General features: G+C 46.7%; 1 protein-coding gene across 4 annotated transcripts in view; it reads left to right on the plus strand.

Moving 5' to 3' along the window:
• Positions 1 to 1,475: 1,475 nt before the first annotated feature.
• The window catches only part of Wdtc1 (WD and tetratricopeptide repeats 1), a 48,516-nt gene continuing 28,124 nt past the window's right edge, over positions 1,476 to 21,867 (plus strand). Inside the window, exons 1-3 of one of the 4 annotated variants that reach the window (XM_038333146.1) lie at positions 1,640 to 2,052; positions 17,386 to 17,451; positions 20,279 to 20,425. In XM_038333146.1, coding sequence (XP_038189074.1) covers positions 20,378 to 20,425 — 48 coding nt within the window. In that variant the 5' untranslated portion in view covers positions 1,640 to 2,052; positions 17,386 to 17,451; positions 20,279 to 20,377. Of the gene's footprint in view, positions 1,562 to 1,638; positions 2,053 to 17,385; positions 17,452 to 20,278; positions 20,426 to 21,867 lie in introns of those variants that run through there. The other 3 variants (XM_038333147.1, XM_038333148.1, XM_038333145.1) reach the window with 3 other exon arrangements.

Consider the following 21,867-nt stretch of genomic DNA (forward strand, 5'->3'; position numbering starts at 1 on the left):
GGGGATTATTAATGGATTAGAATTACCTAGGTTTTAATGCTAAACTCTGCGGCTTGTTAGCTGCGTGATTGTAGGAGTGTTGTTTAATCCGCTGGAAACACTTATCTCCCTTGGGAAATGTAGGATAAATATTAGCTACTTTGTTGCTTTATGGACCCAGCCACCCCCCCCCCCCACCAAGGCTGTAGCCTGAAGCTAGAGAGCAGTGGAAAGATGACATCAAGGCCTTCTGGTCTCTATATCTGTGGTTTGGTTTTGGTTTTGGTTTGTGAGAAGGTCTCATTTTGTAGCCCCAGCTGGGCTGGAATTTAATAGTTCAGATTTGATTGCTCTACCGCCCAAGTACTGGGATTTAAAGACTTGTGCCACCACACCCAATTGGGTGTTTGTCTGTCTATCATCTACCTACCTACCTACCTACCTATCTACCTACCTACCTATCCATCCATCCATCCATGTGGGAAAGGTCAAGAGGAAATGCCCCACAACCTCTTTAGGAGAAAGGCCCTGAAGGCTGAGCTGATTCTTCAAATGGAAAGAAATCAGTTTGGATTAATTTATACATGAATTTATACATAATTTATACAGAAAAGACACTCACTGAATGATAAACATGGAACAAACACTCTAAGCGCTAAATGTTTGTATCTAGTCCTTGATGGTGCGCTCTGCCTGCTTTCAACCCTTGTTTTCTTATCAGCTATGTGACCCTGGGCTAGAAACTTTTTATTCTTCTTTCAGCTTTTGTAAAACGTAGAAACAATTATACCTATCAGAGGGACCATACTCAATACAGTGAAAATAAAAGTGTTATTTATTGGACGTTGGCATACTATGTACCACAAGTGACATTTCCTCTTCTCAGAGGGTAATGAAAATGTTTTTGAATTGAAGCTCCTGGTCTCTCTAAGTTATCCTTAGTGCCTCTCCTGTCACCTTGGGAACTTCCTTAAAGAGGAGGGTGTCTCCACTTTGACCTGGGACTCCACAAGGCTTGAAAGTCAGAAAAGCAGTGACTCGTCTCATATTAGATGAACCTTGTCTGCCATCAATCCTGAATTCCTAGAGCGTGCGGCTGGCTACTCCAGGTACCCAACGTAGGAACGATTCTCTTAACCTCTTCCTTCCGGCTCCTGAAAATTCCAGCATGGAATGTGCTGCTTTAGCACCCTCCTCGAGAGGGAAGGAATTTCAGGATGAGGGTCTGGGAGGACTCTGGGTCTTAGCCTAAGGCGTCCACTAATTTACAGGAGCAGAGGCAGTTTTGACGAGCTCTTAGAGGGAGCTGTGCTGGACTTTGGGCGAGCATGTGGTATTGGGTCCCAGAAAAGGTGTGCAAGAGAGCATTTTATCTTGCATTGGGATGGGAGGTGCGTCCAGGTAACTAATGGTAACCGGGCGGGGCAAGCTTACGCCGCAAGAGCTCCGCGATGGCTAAAAACTACGGCTCCCATGATACTCCAGGGCTGAGTCCGGCTTTTCCGCCCGCCCCCTGGCTGCCGTTCCCGCGAGCGGTGCCGCCGATTGGCCCCGGCGGAGCGGGGGGCTTCCCCGCTAGCAGGTTAGTGGGCGCCACCGGCAGCAGACGTTGACCGGGCGCGCGATGGGGGTGGCGGGGAGGACTGGGGCCCGCGCTCACTATTCTGGAAACTGCCGGGCGCCATCGCCGTAGCGTAGCCACGGACCGCGAGGCGCGGGGCGGGCGCGGAGACTGCGTGGCGCAGGCGCAGTGCGGGGCTTCTCCTGGGTCCCCAGACAGCTGGAGGAGATAAACAGAGGAGGAGGAGGGAGGGGAGTGCGTGTGTGAGAGCGCGCGAGGGAGTGTGAGTGTGTGTGAGCGCGGGTGTGAGGCGGTGCGCAGGGGCAGGCGGAGGCGCTGTCCGGCCCCGGCCAGGCGCCAGGCGGGGAGCATGGGACGAGGCTAGAGCAGCCCAGGTCCCCAGCCCCCTTCCCGGGATCCGCGCCCCTGCTCCCGGGAGAGGGGCCGGGCCCCCGGACCGTCATGGGCTCCTGAAGTTGCGCCGCTGCTGGTCCCGGGAAGAGACCTGACAGGTACGGATCGCCGTCGCCCCATCCCCGCCGCAGGCGCCGCGTCGGGGACGGGCTCCAGCAGCCCCAGCACACGGGCCGCTTGCTCTGGGCCGGCTCCCGTGCTGGGGGCCTGAGCCCGACCGTCTCGGGACTTCGGGGTGTCCCGAGAAGGGGGCAGGCCTCGGCAGAGTGGTCCCGGGGTGGTAGGCTTGCAGAGGGCTGGCTGGGAGGTAGGGAGCAGGCAGTAGGGGTCCCGGAGGCTCCCCCGGGGCAGAGGTGGAAGTCGTCCTATCACGGGACTTTATTTATTTATTTTTGCGGAGTTTTTGACATCTGATCTGGCGCTGGTCACACTCAGGAAGAAAGAGGCAGGTGGAAGTTTCAAGAGGTCAAGGTACCTGACCTGCTCTTTCCGTGTCTCTGTCTCTACCTCTCCTCTCTGTTTCCCCATTGCCCCTTTCCTCTCCCTCCTTCCCCCTCTCCCTCGTGTGTGTGTGTGTGTGTGTGTGTGTGTGTGTGTGTGTGCTCGTTCAGGCTTCTGGCAGCCGCAGATGCCTTCAGTGGCTCATCCTGGCACCAAACTGAACTTTGCCAAGGTGTTTGCATCATCGACTGTAGCGCCCAGTACAAAAGGTCTCTGTTTGGGAGTGGGCTGTTAGTACCCATCTCTAAGGGTAAATAAGTGTAGAGACAGAAACTGCTTATCAGCAGAACCCCTCTCTGAAAAGCTTTAGTAGAGCTCACCCCCCTCCCCCAATCTGGTGGTTGGAGTTACTCGGTGACTTCTACTTTGCCCTTCTCGGCAGGTGCATAACCACGACTTCTAGAAAACAGGTATGAGGAGTTACGGCTTGTCTTAGCAGCTGAATATTCTTCCGAAGGTCTCTGATTTTCTGAAATCTCTTGAGCTGTAATGTATTGGTGGAGCAACTTAAGTTTTGTTCTCAAGTTTGAGCTTAGAAGCCTGGTGACAGTGGCAGTAGCTTTTCCATTCCGTCCAAGGATGGAGTGGGTGATTGGGATAGTATCAGGTAAGTGCTCTTTTTGTGCCTGCCTTTTAAAACAAGGTCTGATGTAGCCCAGGCAGGCCTTGAAATCATCATGTAGCTTATGCTAGCCAGCTTTAAACTCTTTATCCTCCTGCCTCCACTTCTCAAATATTGCGATTATAGTGGCATTATGTCACTACACTTGGCCCAAGTGTTTCTTTTCTATGCTTGTTTCCTTCCTTCGTTCCTTTTTTCTTGGATCTTTGAGACAAGGCTTCTCTGTGTAATAGCCCTGGCTGTTTTTGAATTTGCAGAGATTGTCTCTGCCTCCCAGGTGCTGGGATTAAAGGCTTGTGCCACCACCACCTTTCTAAACAAAGCCTGCCAGATCTCTGGGAGTTTGAGGCCAACCAGGGATACATAGTGAGACCCAGTCTCAAAACCAAACCCGAGTATAAATAAATGAACAAAGCCTGTAACAGTTTTGAGAAGAAAATAATTCTGGGGTATCTTCTAAGGTAAGGATATTTTGTTAGCCCTACCCAGGACACAGGTGTGCTCTCTGAGTGGTCAGTCTGTACTCATGCAGTGAATGAATGAACCCTTTGGACTATTTCTGGTTTGAGTTCTGGCTTATTTTTTCTTGTAGGTCTTATATCTTATTAAGAATTAAATTTTTGCTGTTGAGTATAATACCCAAGTTTTGTGTTTTTGGTTTTTTGTTTGTTTGTTTGTTTTTTTGAAACAGGGTTTTGCTATAGCTTTGGAACCTGTCCTGGAACTAGCTCTTATAGACCAGGCTGGCCTAAAACTCACAGAGATCCACCTGCCTCTGCCTCCCGAGTGCTGGGATTAAAGACGTGCGCCATCCACTGCCTGGCGTACCCATGTTTTTTTTTAAGATTTATTTTTTCTTTATATGTTTGAATCTTTAGCCTGTATGAATGTATGTGCACTGCGTGTGTGTGGTGCCCATGGAGTCCAGAAGAGGGTGATGGATCTCCTGGAAGTAGAGCTACAGAGGGTTGTGAGCTGCCCATGTGGGTGTGGGGAATTGAACCCCAGTCCTCGGCAAGAGCAGTGCTTTTAATCATTGAGCCATCTCTTCTAAAAGAAACCAGAGAGTAACTAGCTGGCCTGAATCTGAGGCTTACAGTTGATTTCTTCACTGTTAAGCTGTATTTCATTTTCTCTTTTCTTTTGAGACAGATTTACCTGCTCAAGGCAGATCCTCCTCCCTCCGTCTCCTGAGTGCTGGGGTTACAAATGTGAGCCATTATGTCTGGCATAAATGGTTGGGTTTCTCTCCTTTTAGTCTATTAAAGAATGTTTTTAATATAGATTTTAAGCATGAACATGGGTGTAGTCTTTGGTTGCCTCTTTCCTAGTCTTAGGTTTCAGCGTAGTTTTGGCACTGGGGGTTAAACCCAGGGCCATGAGCATGCTAGGCACGCCCTCTGATGCACGAGCACGCTAGGCACGCCCTCTCTGATGCACGAGCACGCTAGGCACGCCCTCTCTGCTGCACAGCTGTATCACCAATCTTATGTGTTTCACTTTTAAGAAAATTCATTGTCACTCTGAGAGAGTGTTGTGTGTGCACACATGCATGGTGTACACACCACTGCTTGAATGTCCCTTCAGTGCGTGAAGCCAAGTGATCAATTCCCTACTTCACTGTGGGTTCCTGGGATTAAACCCGGCTGTCAGACTTGCACAGCAGGCACCTCTGCTCGCTGAGCCACATTGCTGGCCCTTATCTTGAGAGAGGCTCCTGGTCAGTTGCCCTTCTGGGTTTAATAGTCCATGCAGGCCTTGAACCTGTGCTGTTCCAGCCTCAGCTTTCTAAGCGACCCTGGGGTTATGGCTGCTTCGTCAGGTCAGGCCCGGCAGTTGTCTTTCAGTGGTACACTAAAGGCAGCCCTCTCTGTCACGATGTGGATTCAACCGAATGTAGGCTCATGTCCTTCCCTCTTTCATCTTGGGAGCCCTTACCTTAGGCACATCTTATAGAGGGAGTACTACTTTGGGGTAATTTGGAGAATAATTCGGCAATAGCCTTTATTTCCGTCCCTGGTGGTCACTGAAGGGAAGAGAGCATATATGATATTCTGACCATGATGGCAAGGTTAACAATATTTGGCCAGTTTTGGAATTGTCACAAGTGGCATTTTCCCTCTTTAAACAGAAAAGCCTTATTTTGGGTTTTAGTTTCTGGTGTTCAGTCATGACTGCTTGGCGGGCTCCATGGTGGCAGGAGAAAGTGACAAGGTTTTTACCTCATGGCAAACAGAAAACAGAGCAGAAGGAGGGTGCCGGATAAAGGATAACATGCGTACTGCAGGCCTCCACTCACCTCTTTCCTTCGGTTATGCCCCACCCACTTAAGTTTCATCCACCTCCCAAAATAGTGCCACCAGCTGGGGAGGAAGCAGTCAGCACAGGAGCCTGTGGGGGCTATTTCTTACTCATAACAATGCACAGACTCATGGCCTTTGTAATGCAAAATTCATTTAGTTCATCTTAAAGAAGTCTTCACATCTCAGCATGGTTCAGAAGGCCCAGTCTGAACCAGTGAAATGGCTCAGCTCCTGCAGGTGCTCATCTACCAAGCCTGGCTACCTTGAGCTCAGTCCCCAGGTCTCCAGACATGGCTCTCTGACGTCCACGTGATGCTCACGCTCACGCATATGCACATTAAAAGAATAAAACTGAAAACACTTCTTTTTAAGCTCCAAGTGTCTTGTGAGGCTCAGGACAGACTCTTTTTTCTTTGTTTTCTTTTGTTTTTTCCAGACAGGATTTTTCTTTGCAACTTTGGAGACTGTCCTGGAACTCACTTTATAGACCAGGCTGGCCTTGAACTCAATGGAGATCCCTCTGTCTCTGCCTCTGAAGTACTGGGATTAAAGGTGTGCACCACCACTACCCATCTATTTTTGCCTTATTATGCACAGATTTGGAGACTTGGTTAACCCGAGTGGTAGCACACACCTTTGATCCCAGCACTCGTGGCAGAGGCAGGTGGATCTCTGAGTTCGAGGCCAACCTGATCTACAGAGCTAGTTTCAGTACAGTCAGGGCTGCACAGGGAAAGGAAACCCTGAGTCGAAAAACAAAATCGAAAACAGAGAAAGAGTTGCTTAAATTCACACAGCTAGTTAGAGGAGAGGCTGCAGTGCTCTGTGGCACTGGGCATCCTCTGTAACTGGTCTAGGAGAAAGAGCTAGAGTAGGGCAGAGACTATGGGAGAGGGACTTTCTCAGCGTTCTACAAGGTAGACAAACCCTGAGACTTGGCTTCAATTTGATAGGAGAAAATTTGCCTTTTTTTTTTTTTTTTTTTTTTTTTTTGTCAGGAGGGTAGGGATGGAGGACAGACCAGAATGGAACTGAGTCTCCTGTATCCCAGGCTGGCCTTGAACTTCTTTTTCTTTTTTTCTTTTTGGCTTTTCGAGACAGGGTTTCCCTGTAGTTTCTAGAGCCTGTCCTGGAGCTAGCTCTTGTAGACCAGGCTGGCCTCGAACTCAGAGATCCGCCTGCCTCTGCCTCCCGAGTGCTGGGATTAAAAGGCGTGCGCCACCACCGCCCGGCCTGGCCTTGAACTTCTGAACCTCCTACCTCTATCTTAGGAATGCTGGTATTATAGGCATGTGTCACCACAGTTGATTCTATTTGGTGCCAAGCATCAAACCCATGACTTAATTCAGAATAGGCAAACACTGTACCAAGTAAGCCATGACTCTAGGGCTTTACCTCCCCCCCCCCCCCCCCGAGACAGCTGGCCTGTCTAGGTGGACTAGGCTGGCCTTAAACCCATGGGTAAGTAAGCCTCTGCCTCCGTGGTCCTGGAAGTATAGGCATGCACTTTATGCTCGGTAGAAAACCTAGCTTTCTAAAACCCAAGTGTGCTGCCGTAAAAGCAAGAACTTTGCCACTTCTGTTTTGGTCTTTTGAGATGAGCTCAAGGTGACTTTCACCCTGTAACCCTGACCAACCCTGACTCATCCTTTGATTTAGCTTCCAAGTGCTCAGAGAGCCACCTGCCTCTGCTTCCCTAACCTGGGATTAAAGGCAAGAGCCACCACGCCTGGCTTGTCACTCGGGTATTCTAGAGGATTCAAACTTAAGTAATTGGGCTAAGCAGTCTTTTGGTATTTTAAGCTATTTTCCCACGAAACCATCCTATTGCTTTCATTTTGATCTGTGAAAAGCTGACGTGTATTGATTTTCTGCTTTACTGGACACTTACGAGACACTTCTCAAATACCTCACTCAGTCCTTTCGGAGCCCCTCCCCGGAAAGGAAGACAGGATCATCATTCCTGTCTGAAGAAACGGGCTGCACAGGGTCAGGAAATATCCCAGAGGTGGCACAGCCAGGAGTGGTGGGCTGTTATTCGAACCCACGTTTGCCTCTTGTTAGTTATTAGAGAGGACATAGGTCCTCTCTGAGCTACAGATGCATGTCCTAGCCTCTGAGAAGAGCTACTGAGGTGCAATGTGGAAGTGTTGACGGGGTCCTTTTCTCTGGACCTCCCTGGTTTTCCTCAGGAGCCAGGCTTGTGCATTAAAGGGTACCACTCAATTGGCTTCTTCGGGGTGACGTCAGGCCTGTATGGAGGAACTCCGAAAGCCCTGGGCTAATTCTTTCTACTCTTAGTAATAGCTTCAGACTCAGCTTCATGGCATTAGTGAGCAAGCCCTGAAACCTTGAAACCCGAGTAAGGGAAGGATGCAACCAGCAGGTCAAAGTGTGAGAGGCCTGGTTTCCAGAAGGTTGTCAGCCCAGCCTGGTGGAACGAGCCTCCTGCCCCTGCTGCATGAAAGGCTGGTCTGGGAGGATTGAAAATTTAAGGCCTGCTTGGGCTCTAGAGTTAGTTCAAAACCAGTCTGAGCAACCTAGTGTTTTCAAAATAAAACACTGAAACCGGGCTGGGCATGTAGCTCCGTGGTAGGGCACTTGAAGAAGGTCCTGACCAGGTGACAAGGCCCTGGGACTGCTAAGGAAGGAGAGGAAGAATAGAAAATTTCCAGACATTCTTAAAAGTGAGGGTCAAGGGTCACTGTTACGTTCTTATATTAAATACCCTCTTTTAGGATAAACATGCTCACAACTGCTAGAACTGTGCCAGAGCCGGATGCCAAGAATAATGACCCTTAATCTTCCCTGTAGCCATCAAGGGAGGGATTAGCCCCGTTTTCTTGGAGTGGGGGCGGGGAGCAGACTAGGACCTTGGCCAGGGAGTTACCAGTGACTCTTAGGCACAGAACTACAGGTTCTGTTAGGACCAGAAGAACCTGGTAAACATCTGCTTTTATTTACTACCCCATGTTCTGTTTTCAAGCAGAATAAAACTGCTTTAGGGAATCTCTTTCAGAATGGGAGCCAGGCTGTTGAGCAAGTCCCCTCAGTCCACGCCTTGGTGCATGGGTGCTGGCAGCTTACCTGGTTCCCTCTTGAGTCCCACATCTGGACGTAGCCCGGCTTTGAAGGGAGTGTTTCCAAGACTGTCGCCTACTTCCCTTGACCCTTTGGAGACTGGAGTCAGAGGGTGGAACTTAGTGGCTTCCCGCCGGAGGGAGGAATTGTGGCTGGATTTGGAAAGGCACAAATTAAAGACCAAATCCAAGGCAGAGGCTGCTCATAAACCTTATCAAAACGTGCTTCCTTTTTTCTTCTTTGCTGTCTTCTACTGCCTCATGATACCTGTGATATGGGCCGCAGAAGACGGACTGGGTAACTAGGAAAAGCAGAGTTTTGAAGACTCGGGCTCAAATGGTGTTATAAAGCCCATTTGGGCGAGGGGATGTCTAGGTGAGTTTGCTAGCTGCTTCCCAGACAGTGAAACTTTCCCTCAGATGGACTTGTGCAGAAAAAGCTGCTGGCAGTCTCCCATGGGACTCTGAACCAGGAGACTACAATGTTTCCGGAGATGCTCTCTGCTGATAGGACTAGTCTGCGTGCCATTTTCTACAAAACTGTCCTTGAATTAATCATCCACGACCCTAAAGTGGCATGTTTTCTGATCCTAACCTCGTTTTATTTGAGACAGGGTCCTTCTGTATAACCTAATGAGCCCTCAAAGCCCCAATCTTCCTGCCTCCAGTTCCTAATGTTGGGGTTGTGGGCCTGCACTCTGTGCTTGCCTTTTCTTTTCGGAGTCAGCAGTTCACTGCTTGGCCTAGGACAGCCTCAGACTAGTGATCCTCCTGCCTCTGGGGGAACAAGCATGTGCTGATACTAGAGGCCTGAAGTAGCACTCTTTAAATTTACAGGGTTTTTTGTTTGTTTGGTTTTTCTTTTTTCTTTTCTTTTTTTTTTTTTTCAAGACAGGGTTTCTCTGCAGCTTTTTTTTTTTAGAGCCTGTCCTGGACCTAACTCTTGTAGACCAGGCTGGCCTCGAACTCACAGATCCGCCTGCCTCTGCCTCCCGAGTGCAGGGATTGAAGGCGTGTGCCACCACCGCCCGGCATTTGTTTGGTTTTTCAAGACAGGGTTTCTATGTGTAGCTTTGGAGCCTGTCCTGGAACTTGCTCTGTAGACCAGGCTGGCCTCGAACTCACAGAGATCCACCTGCCTCTGCCTCCTGAGTGCTGGGATTAAGGGTGTGCACCACCACTGTCTAGCTAAATTTGTGTTTAAGACTAACAAAACCAAGATAATTGTTTTTTTCCTGGAAGTGTCGATATTGGGGATTGAACCAGGGTGCCTCGTGTTCTAAACAGTTTTTTATTAGTACGCTATACCTGAGCCAAAGTAATTTTACCTTCTTACTTTATTTAGTAAAGATAGCTGGGCAGTGGTGGCACACACCTTTAATCCAGCAGTCGGGAGACAGAATCAGGTGGATCTCTGTGCCTCCAAGAGAGCTAGTCTACCCTGGTCTACGAGAGCTAGTTCTAGGACAGCTTGGGCTGTTACACAGAGAAATCTGTTTTGAAAAGCACAAAAGAATAGTAAGATATGACATTTTAGGCAACTGTTTAGACATGATCTGATTAAAGATGATAGAAATATAGTTGTTTTATGACCAGTAGCCCGGGCTCTAGTATGGGACTAGGTTGACTTCCCATTTAGTGACGTAGTGACTGTGGTAAACTGACTTTCCTGCTTAGATCCTGCTCTGGGGTAAGAGTAACACCTGTCCCGGGGATTGCTAGGAGGGGTCGAAGGTAACACCTGTAAACTGTTTCGAAAGCTGAGTAAATTCGTTTAGCAGCTCGGTTTCAGAACTTTTACCTGTGTGCTCTCTCATCGCTGGTTAACCGGCAGATTAGGAAACTGAGTCTTAGAAATGCCGTGCAGAAAGAAGCTGGGCTGTGGTGGCGCACGCCTTTAGTCTCGGCACTTGGGAGGCAGAGGCAGGCAGATCTCTGAGTTTGAGGCCAGCGTGGTCTACAGAGCCAGTTCCAGGATAGGCTCCAAAACTGCACAGAGAAACCCTGTCTCTGAAAAGAAATGCTGTACAGAAATTAGATTGTAGAGTTGGGATTTGAGCCTTGGGTCTGTTGGATTCCACAGCTTGGCTCTTCTTCATCACGTTTTGACACTTGTACCAACCTTCAGCTGGGCCCTTGCGATGTTACACGTTCCCCTCTGGGATTGCTCCAGTAGGGACGCCACTGCAAGCGGAAGAAAAGGAAACTTGCATACATCTTTTACGTAATTCACAATGTTGAAAGGGGTCAGCTGTCGCTTGGACTGGAGGTCCCTCCATATTGTGGAATAGGCATGTCCGGGGGGCTGGGAGTACGTGTGGTTGAGGCTCCATCTTCCGCAGCTGAATTGCAGTGTGTCCTGTCATCAGTTGTTGGAAATGGTTTTGTAGCTCATCTCCGAGGCTTCCTGTTTATTTTGTGTTTGTGCATGCATGTGTGTAAGTGTGTGCGTGCGTGTGTATATACACAGCTTTGGAAGTTAGTCCTGTCTTTTCATCTCATGGGTACCAGTAATAGAACTCAGGGCATCATACAAAGTGGTAAGTGCCCTTAACTCATTGAGCCGTCTTGCCAGCCCCTTTTTCTTTTCTTCTTTCCTTCTTTCCGTCTTTCCTTTTTTTCTTTTTGGTTTTTTGAGACAGGGTTTATTTGTGTAACACCCTTGACTGTCCTGGAAGTTGCTCTGTAGACCAGGATGACCTTGAATGCAAAGATTCACCTGCCTCTACCTTCTGTGTGCTCCACTGCCACCTGGTTTAACTCATTTTTCTTTTCTTTTTTGGTTTTTCAAGACAGGGTTTCTCTGTAGTTTTGGAGCCTGTCCTGGAACTAGCTATTGTAGACCGGGCTGGCCTCTGCCTCTCGAGTGCTGGAATTAAAGGCGTGCACCACCACCGCCCTGCTAGCCCCCCCCCTTTTTTTTTTGAGAGGGCCTTGTGATGTTTTAAATAAGAATGGCCCCCAGCACTTGGTCACTGGTTGGAATTATTTGGGAAGGATTAATAGGTGTGGTCTTGTTAGAGGAGGTGTGTCACTGTGGGTGAGTATTAAGCTCATACCATTCCTAGTTAGTGCTCTCAGCCTTGGACCTGTGGATCAAGATGTGAACTCTTAGCTACTGTTCCAGCACCATTTCTGCTGCCATGATGGTTATCATGGACTCTAACCTTGCAGAGCCATAATCACCAGCTCAAATGCCTTGCTCATGGTGTTCTGTCATAGCAATAGAAAACTAAGATATGTCTTAGTGTAGCCCAGGCTAGCTTCCAACTTACTCTGTTACTGAGGCTGGCCTGATCTCTGCCTTCCTCCCAAATTCTGGTTTTATAGCTGTGCACCACCACTCCCAGCTAATACTTCTCATTTTATAGACGGAAGAAAAATTGGGCAGAGTGCATTCTCTCTCAGTTCCTATCAGCTAAGGTAGAAGCTGGCCAAGGGCATGATGGGCATAGATAGGATCCCAGCCCCTCCTGGTCCTTCCTCAGCACCATGGAGTGTGCTTCAGTCTTCCTTAAGTGGGGATGAGAATAGCTTCATGGTTTCCTCATGGGATTGCTGTGAAGCAAATTAAAAGCATGAACAAAGGTAGTTTGGTAGGCATAATGCATTGTGTACACAGCTAGCCACGCTGTTTATTCAGTAGTTCCTGGCATCTGCCAAGTTCGGTCTTGGGAACATTATGAGATGAATCAGGTGAAGAGCAGGCCTTGAAGTAACAGAAGCTGCAAAGCCACAGTTCAAGGGAGGAGACGGGAGAAGTTAAGAACCAGCTTTCCTTTCTGAGTTGTGATTTTGAAGTGGAAAGGAAAAGAGTTTGAGAACTTTTTTATATATAGTTGAGATATTCACATGCCAGAAATGTAATGACGTAAAATTTATAGTTCAGCTATTATTTTTTTCATTAGTTTTTGTTTTGTTTTGTTTTGGCTTCAAGACAGGACTTCTCTCTGTAGCCTGGGTGTCCTGGAACTCTCTCTATAGACCAGGCTGGCCTCAAACTCATGGAGATCCGCCTGCCTCTTTTCCCCCCACTAGGATTAAAGGCATCTTCTATCACTGCCCAACTAGAAAGAGTTTTGTTGTTGTTGTTGTTGTTGTTGTTGTTATTGTTGTTGTTGTTTTGAAGACAATGTTTCTCTGTATAGCTTTGGAGGCAGTCCTGGAACTCACTCTTAGACAAGGCTGGCCTTGAACTCACAGAGATCCGCCTGCCTCAGCCTCGCGAGTGCTGGGACTAAAGGCATGCGCCACCACCACCTGGCTAGAGAGAGTTTTAAAGGGACCTTAGATGAAGAGCTCCAGTCTTTGTGCATGCTAGAACTGGTCTACCCTGAGATGCATTCCCAGTCAGGGTCTCTTTTTACGGGTGTCCACAGCAGCCAGTAGATGAGCACATTGTACTGTGTCAGTGTAGTATGTATTTAGCCATAAAAAGAAGTGAAGTACTGACAGTGCAAAATGGATCTTAAATAAAATTATGATGAATGAAAGAAGCCAGACAGAGAAAGCCATATATTGCTAATGAAGCATCTGGAGTATAGAGAAGGCCAAATATTGCTAATGGAACATCTTGAGTAGGTAGATCCGTGAGACAGAATGGAGAATGGTGTTTGTCAGGCGTTGGGGATAGAGGGGAGATGGGAACTGACTACTTGCTGGGTATGGAGTAATGCAGATGTTCTGGAAGAAGCTAGGGGTGGTGGTTGTACAACAGTATGTGTGCTGGAGACCGTTGACTTGTGTATTCAGAAATTATTAGTCTTACGGAATTCTGCTTCAGTTTAAAAGGCCACACCCTTTTGCTGTCCACTGTTCTGCCGTCTCTTATTTCCAAGCTCTAAACATTTCAAGGATTAGATGACATCACCATTCACTGGGATCTTTCTAGAAGTTTATTCTTTGGCTAGTGAGTTGGTGGGTGCACATGTGTGTTGTGGTTATATGTGAACGTGTCTTTTGAGTTATGTGTGAAGGCAAGAAGTCAGCCTCAGGCGTGGCTCACTTTATTAGAATTTTTTGTGTGTATATATGATATGTGGAAGTGTGGTCACAACCATGCCATGTGTGTGGGTCAGAGGACAACTTAGAAAAGCTGGTCCTGTCCTCTGGGCTCCTGGGGTATACTCATGTTGTCAGGCTTGCATGGTGAGCGCTGTACCTGCTGATGCATCTCACCTCATGTTGTACCCTCACTTCCACCACTTTCTGAGCTACAGTCCCGACCAGCTGGCTAGCAAGCTCCAAGAATCTACCTGTCTCTCCCATCTCCCAGCCTTAGAAGAGCATGCCACTCGACCTAGCTTTGTTTAAGTAGGTTCTGGGGATGGAACTTGCAAACACTTTATTATTGGGTTATCATCACAGCTCTTCCCCCACTCCCCCTTTTTGAGAGTCTTTGTAGCTCAGGTAGCCTCCTGCCTAAACCCCTCAAGTTTACAGGCATGCACTACCAGGCCTGGAGTTGTTACTGCTTTTTTTTTGGTCAAATGACCATCTATCCCTACATTTGATTTATCTACTGAGGCATTGAATTGCTTTTCCTTTTTGTCCAGCACTTCTGTAAACATCACTGCATTAGGTTTTGTGTGGAGTTTCCTTTTTAAAACAAAGTTACAGTTTTCCTTCTGATCTCCCAACTTAAAGCTATTAGTAAGGACACCATGCTCTGTCACCTACAGTCCTGTGATGGGATCCCCAATGTCAGCTTCCTTCCTGATAGACGGTGTAGCAGGACTTCCGAGTCCAGGCACTGTTGTATACTTTCACACTCACAGCTGCCCACTGAGGTAGGTGTGCCTACCCTGTTTTCATTCTGCAGATGTGCAAATTGGACCTCATGTGAAGTCTTCTTGGCACATTGAGAGGGCTGGAATTCATGCCTAGGTGCGTGATTTTATTTTATGTGAATCGGTGTTTTTCCTGCATATATGCCTCTGAAGGGGTCAGATCCTCTGGAGCCCGAGTTACAGACAGTTGTGAGCTGCCATGTGGGTGCTTAGAATTGAACCGGGGTTCTGTGGAAGAACAGCCAGTGCTCTTAACCACTGAGCCCCAACATGCTACATTCATAAAATCCATTTTGTGTTATCGTTTCTGCTGCATTATTTAGGCAGACAAAGGACTGTGACCAACACGAACTGGGTTGATCTTTATGTTTGTGTGTTAACATAGTCCTTGGTTCCAGATGGGTAACTTCTGTGACTTTATTCTAAGGCTCGCCAGCCTCGCCTCTTATATTGTTGGCACCCTTTCCCTTTGCATTAGGAGTAGATTGTTTTTTCACCAAAGCCAGCTATTGTTATTTTATTTAGTATTTTGTGTGTGTATGGTTACACACACACACACACACACACACACGGTTATATGAGTGTGCACATGCCACAGTGTATATGAATGTCAAAGGACAACTTCATGAAGTTAAGATTTCTTTTTCCGTGTCAAGTGTGGGTTCTAGGAATTGAATTTAGGTTCCAGATTTGCTTGGCAAGTGCCTTTACCTGCTAAGCCATCTTGTTGGCCCTGAATATTAGTTTCTTATTAGTGTTATCCTCAAAGAGGAAAGTTTGCTAGAAGCCAAAGCTAAAAAATTGCAGGTAAGATGGGGTTAAAGGTGATAGGCTAGTGATCTTCAGCCCTTGGGAGAATGCCTTCAGAGAGGTGTGACATCTGCATAGCTCAGCTCGTTCTTCTGTTAGTGCATTGTGTCATGCGTTTTCCTCTTGCTGGCCCGACTTAGACCAGCCACTTTCTCCTCCTTTCATGAGAGTCTGTTCGGGCTGCCCTGTAGCATCCTAATTACAGATCATATCTTGAAAACCTTTGTCCTCTGGCTAGAGAAAGTCTTTACTGAGCTTTCATTTTCTCTAAACAAATTAGCTCTCCGTGTTCTTCCAGCTCCGAGTGTGAAAGTTGGGGTGTGGCGCTCACCATCCTGCCTCAGAGAGAGGAGAACATGCTCTTTTTTCTAGTGGCTCCACATTGTCATGTTCTTCCCCGTGGTTAATGTCCTTTCTGTGCTGGCTCCAAAACGTATGAATAAATTAGTATAAGTAAGATTCAGTTAATCCTTCCAAGTCCACCTCATTAAAATTCTTGTGCTAAAATTCTTGAAATTATTAATTTCAGCTATTATGTAATTTGTATACCGCATCTGAGATAGAATTCCTGTTAGTGCCATCTTTAGTGTTTGATCATGTATGTCATGTATGTCGCTGCTGTATGTCAGCATTCCCAGGCTTCTGTACCTTGTGATATTTTGTTTGTGATCTAACAGATAAAGCTTGCCTGAAGATCAGAGTGCTGAGCTAGCTACTAGTTAACCATAGAGGCCAGACCGTGGTGGCACACACCTTTAATCCAGCACCAGGGAGGCAGAGGCTGATGGATCTCTGTGAGTTCAAGGCCATCCTGGACTACACGAGACTGATTCTAAAGGAGAAACAGAGCTCATACCTTTAATCCCAGCGCTAGGTAAGTGGAGACAGGAAGGGAGATGAGAAATTTAAGGTAAGAAGAGAGAGGAGCTCAAGGCATTCAGTCTGAGGACTTGGAGAGACAGGATACCCCATTTGGTCTGAGTATTTCATAGAGGTAAAAATTAGTGGCCGACTGCTCTGCTTCTCTGACCTCTGACTCTGGTTTTTTATTATTGAGAATTATTTCTAGAATTTGAGCTACAGTAACTGACCTGTTGACTCTCAAGAATGCTCATGGAGGTAGCACTGAGAAGTTGGCCATGATTTCATCTTCTTATTTCATTATTTCATCTTGAAATAAGTTTTGATTTGTCAATCTAATTCTTTGTTTGAGAGACTTTTGGATGGAAATATGAAACTAGTTGTGCCCTTGGTAGATATAAAGGCATTTCTTCCTCTGTAAATCTTTTATCAAGTTAGATGTGCCCACTAAACTTTGTGGGAAGGCACTCTTTTATTTTCTTGAGAAAAGCTGGGCTGTATTCCAGGACGGTTTTCCAGTGTGTTATCATTTCTTCTCAGGACAGGGCAGAAATGTTCATTAAAATGCTAAGTAGGTATTAGTTGTGTCAAAGTTAACGGGTTTAAATCCAAATTTTTATTTTACCTCCTAACTGACTGGTTTCCTGTGTGTCTGATTTTCTTCCTCCCTTTTCTGTATTTTGAAGCCACACATGAATCTTAACTAAAATCATTTTTGATTCTGAGCTCTGTTGTAAGTGCTGTTTCTTTCTCGGTATTCTCCATGTTAAACACCTGGTTAATGCTGCAAAGGTAGCTGTGATTCAGTTGGCTCTTTGGATTCTCATGGTGGCCATTGCTCTGGAAGAGAACATAGCATTGTGATTAAGAACATGGGCTTTGGGTCGTCAAGCCTGGGTTTGAGGTCCTACACTTGTGACATCGAAACAGCTACATGCCCCTGAATCTGTTTATGTTCAAAATGACAGCAGGAAGCTGGGTGGTGGAGGTGCATGCCGCTAATCCTGGCGTTTGGAAGACAGAGGCAGACAAATCTCTGAGTTGGAGGCCAGCCTGGTCTGTAGAGCAAGTTCTAGGACAGCCAGAACTACACGGAGAAACCCTGTCTCAAAAACAGCAAACAAAATGACAATGTGCTTACCAGCTTTCTGCCATGCAGAGGTTGAAGCCAGGGCCTTTGGCATGTTCTACCATCCTATCCGTTTTTCTTTTTTGAAATAGGGTTTCACTAAGTGGCCTTGAACTCACTCTGTAGACCAAGCTGGCCTCAAACTCACAGAGGTCTGCCTGCCAAGTGCTGGGCCTTCAGAGTCTTAACAGCAGCCTCCCAGGTAGGAGGAATTACAGGCTTACATCATCAGTTACTTGAACCTTTCTTGCTTTGCTGCCTCAGTAATCTCTCCTCAGACACCCTGTCCACCCCGTCCCCACTCCTTTGACTCTTGTCCTTCTTGTTCCGCTTCAGAATCATCCTCTGACAGGACCTGCAGCTATAAGCAACAGAAGCCGGCTCTGGCAGATTACTGAAAAGGTATTAAAGCTGGGCGTGGTAGCGCATCTTTAGAGGCAGAGACAGGTAGATTTCTGTAACTTTGAGGTCAGCCTAGTCTACATAGTCCAGACAACCAGGGTTACATAGTCTGACAATGCCTCAAAACAAGTCCCCCTCCCAAAAAAGCCATCCCAAGCTCTAAGCAACTTTTGGGGGTTTTATTCCTTCCTAATTAAAACTAAACATGCCTTGGTAAGTAGACCCATGGCTTGGTTGTTAAAGTACTGGCTGTGCAAGCAGAAGGCTCTTTAGTTCCTTTCACCAGAAACCCAGGCATGGTGATACCCGCCAGGAATGCTAGCACTGGGGAGGCGGAGACAGGAGAGTCCCTGGAGTTCTCTGGTCAGCTAGTCTGCCCACACAGCGCGCTCTGAGTTCAGTGAGAGAGCCTGTGTTCAAAGAAAAAACAACATGGGACGCTATAAAAGGAGGATACCCAATACCAATCTCTGGCTACCGTGTGTGCCTTCCCTTCCCCTTCTCCCTTTCTAATGCTCTCCGCCTTCCTAATGCTGCAACCTTTTAATATATAGTCCCTCATTTGTGGTGACCCCCAACCGTAAATTTATTTTGTTTTTACTTCATAACTAATTTTGCCACTGTTATGAATGTAATACAAATATCTGATATGCAGGGTATCAGATATTTGACCCCCAAAGGGCTTCTGTCCCACGGGTTGAGAACCACTGCTCCAGAACAGTTGGAAAGTAGAATGAAAAAGTCTTATTATAACCCAAAGTAGTGATATTTCACTTTTAACACTTAGCCGAGGTATAGTGTTTGTTTAAGAATTTCTTTTATAATTTATTTATTCTTATTTTATGTACATTGGTGTTTTGCTTGCCTGCATGTCTGTGTGAGAGTGTCAGCTCTTGGAGTTACAGACAGTTGTTAGCTGCCATGTGGGTACTGGGAATTGAACCCTGGCCCTCTGGAAGAGCAGCCAAGTGCTCTTAACCACTAAGCCATCTCTCTAGCCCCTCGGAATTTATTCAGTTGAATCATGGGCTTTGTCATCGCACATTTCTTGCATTCTTCTTTAAAAAAAAAAAAAAACTTTTACTGGGCCAAGGACACCACAAGAAAACCCACAGGATCAACTAATCTGGGCTCCTAGAGGCTCACAGAGACTCAACTGCCAACCAGAGAACTTGTGTGGTATTGAGCTAGGCCCTCTGCACTGTGTTACAGTTGTGTAGCTTGGTCTTGTGGGACTCCTAGCAGAGGGAACAGGCACTGTCTCTGACTTGGACCTGCTTTTGGGACCCTATCCTGTTGGGTTGCCTCGTCCAGCCTTAATAGGAGAGGATGTACCTAATCTTTCTGCAAGTTGATTTGCCATTGCTGGCTGATACACATGGGAGGCCTTTGCTTTTCTGAAGAAAAAGGAGGCATAAATCAAAACATTTACTAGGGACCGGGGAGATGGGTCCATGGTAAAGAGCAGGTATTGCTCTTCCAGAGGACCCTGGTTTGATTAACACGTTGGTGACAACTGTCCGTAACTCCAGCTTCTAGATGTGACTCCTCAGGCCTCTGCTGGTCCTTACCCTCATGTGTATGTGCCTACACAGAAGCACACACACATACATAATTTAAAATAATAAGTTTTTTTTAAATTAGTAGGTGGGCCTGGAGAGATTGCTCAGTGGTTGAAAGCTCCCCCAGAGAACCCAGCTTCAATTCTGTGCGCCTGTCACATGGCAGCTCATGACCCACCGCAACACCAGTTCCCTGGGGATCCTGCAACTTCTGGTCTCCAGGCGTGCACATGATGCATAGACATACATGCAGGCAGAATACTCCTACATGGAAAAAACTTTTTGTTTGTTTGTTTGTTTGTTTGTTTGTTTGTTTTTCGAGACAGGGTTTCTCTGTTTAGCTTTGGAGCCTGTCCTGGAACTAGCTCTTGTAGACCAGGCTGGCCACAAACTCACAAAGATACATGGAAAATTTAAAAACATTTTTAAGTTAAAAATTATTGGATCTGGGTGGTGGTGGTGGTGGTGGCACGTGGTTTTAATACCAGCACTTGGAATGCAGAGGCAAGTTATTCTCTCTATGAGTTCCAGGACAGCCAGGGCATGTTACACAGAGAAACCCTGTCCCGAAAAACTAGAAAAACAAATACTGGAGCTGGTGAGATGGCTCAATGGGTAAAACTCCTGCCACACAAGTCTGGCCACCTGGGTTCCTGAAGCTCACTTAATGTGGGAGGAGAAAGCAATTCCACAAGGAGATCTCTGTCTCCACATACACATGCCCACTGCTAGTCATAGAGTGGTAGTAGGAAAGCTGGTTTATTATAAAGGATTTTACAAAGGATATTAAACAAATAGGCGTATAGGGCAAGACCTGGAAGCGGGCCTGGAGCTTCCCTGTGTCAGTTCTCTGGAAGCCCCCTTTTTGAGGTTTTGATTTTGTGAAACTGTGTATGGTACTGATTTGTGGGAGAGTCTGGCTGAGGGTCTTGGCTCTAAAGTGTGATAGTTCAGATAGTTTGCCACTGGTTTGATGGGACAAGTGGACATTGACATTTGTTTTGCCATTTTCTTTCCTGTATTCACAGCCATTCCTGGTGAGGCGTCGTGACTCTTCACGTGCTTGCTCAGTGCTCCCTGTGGTTATGAGTCACTGTGCTTCATCTTTACCCACTCAAGGGTTCTTGAGCACCGTGGAGCAGGGCCAGCCCCCCATGTCATAAATTACTGAGTGGGCTAGTGGGCTGTCTTAGGAGTGGGATCATGCTTGTGAAGGTACCTATTCCATTCCCAAGGCTTGATGGCCCTTTTTGTTTTCCTTGCAGGTAATTAAATGCTTGTCTTGTGGACCTGGGCTTGGCTGGAATGTGCAAGGGTCTTGAAGATCCTTCTATAGCTTCCTTCTGTTGAACCATTAAGAGAAGATGGCAAAAGTCAACATTACTAGAGACCTCATTCGTAGGCAAATCAAGGTAAGCAGCCTGGACCTTCTAACCAGTGCCTTAGACACTTTTTTCTCCTACAGTGGTTCTTAACCTTCCTAATGCTGCAACCGATTAATACAGTTTCTCATGTTGGGACCCCAAACCCTAAAATTATTTTCATTACTACTTCTTAACTGGAATGTTGCTTCTGTTGTGAATTGTAGTGTGAATATCTGTGTTTTCTCGTGGTCTTAGGTGACCCCTGTGAAAGGGTCATTCCAACCCCAAAGGGGTTGTGACCCACAGGTTGAGATCCACTGCCACCTTATAGATTCATTTAAAGATGAACACCCCCACCAAAACAAAACAAAAGACAGGTCTACAGTGGTGCCACCTAAAGTCACATAGCCTGCTAGTAGCAGACTGAGGACAGAATCAAGGTCTCCTTTCTTCTCAATTTTTTTCAAGTACATGGAATTCATGGAGGCTCCCCTGTCCCTATATTTGTGTCTCCATTGCTAAGATTAATGTAGGCTGGTGAGCCACCAATGTGGGGGTGCACACGAGTATAAGTTCTAGCCTCTTCATTGCTCCAGCTGCTGAGTTGCAGACATACTAGAACCTGAGGCCGATCTTCTTTAAGGCTCCCTTGCACTAGAGCCTGTCCTGCAGTCTCCATGTGAAAGGCAGCGTTCCTGTGAGATGAGAGAGTGACTGGGCACGTGGGTTCAGTTAGTGAGGCAGCTCCAGGGAGACTCCAGTATGGGACCACAGAAGCTTAGAATAGTTTCGAGCAAGGCATATATACACCTCTGGTAAGAACCCCAAGAGCCTGAATAGTGGAACTGCCTGAAGACTGGTCACTCTGTTGGCCTGTGCTCTAATGTTTTTGTTGTTGTTAAGTGATAGTACCTTTGAAAAGTTAAATGCTAGAACTTTCTTAAACTAAAAAGAATTCAATTACATGGCAGTCAGTGTGGTGTGGTGATACATACCTTTAATCTCAGCCCTCAGAGCAGGTGGAGCTCAGTGAGTTCAAGGCTGGCTTCAGCTACAGAACAAGTTCCGGCTAGGACTACATAGTGAGACCTGTTTTCAAAAGCAGACTTACGTAGCCTTCGGTGCATGGAGTTTCATGTGGACGAACTGCGTGTAATGTGTGCCCTGATAGGAGCCAAGAGCTTGGTGTGCATTAGTCTGCGTTTGTCTGCTTCACCTGGTATTGCTGAATACTTAATTTTGGTTTAGGAGGTCTTTGGGGGGGGATTTTATTGGACTGGGTGGCCAAGACAGGAACTGTTTTTAGGGCTCAGTATCAAAAGGCGATTTTTGTATATGCATGTGAATGCACTTACACGGTGTATCCCAGAGGCAGTGCTCTTCCGTCCAAAATATGGAAACATTCCATTTTCTTTTGTTTTTTATCCAATTCTTTGTTATCTTTTCTGTTTCTTATCGTGCCTAGCATAGGATTGAGTATAGAAAAGTTA

The sequence above is a fragment of the Arvicola amphibius genome, chromosome 6 (assembly GCF_903992535.2).
Source record: "Arvicola amphibius chromosome 6, mArvAmp1.2, whole genome shotgun sequence".
Taxonomy (NCBI): Eukaryota; Metazoa; Chordata; class Mammalia; order Rodentia; family Cricetidae; genus Arvicola; species Arvicola amphibius.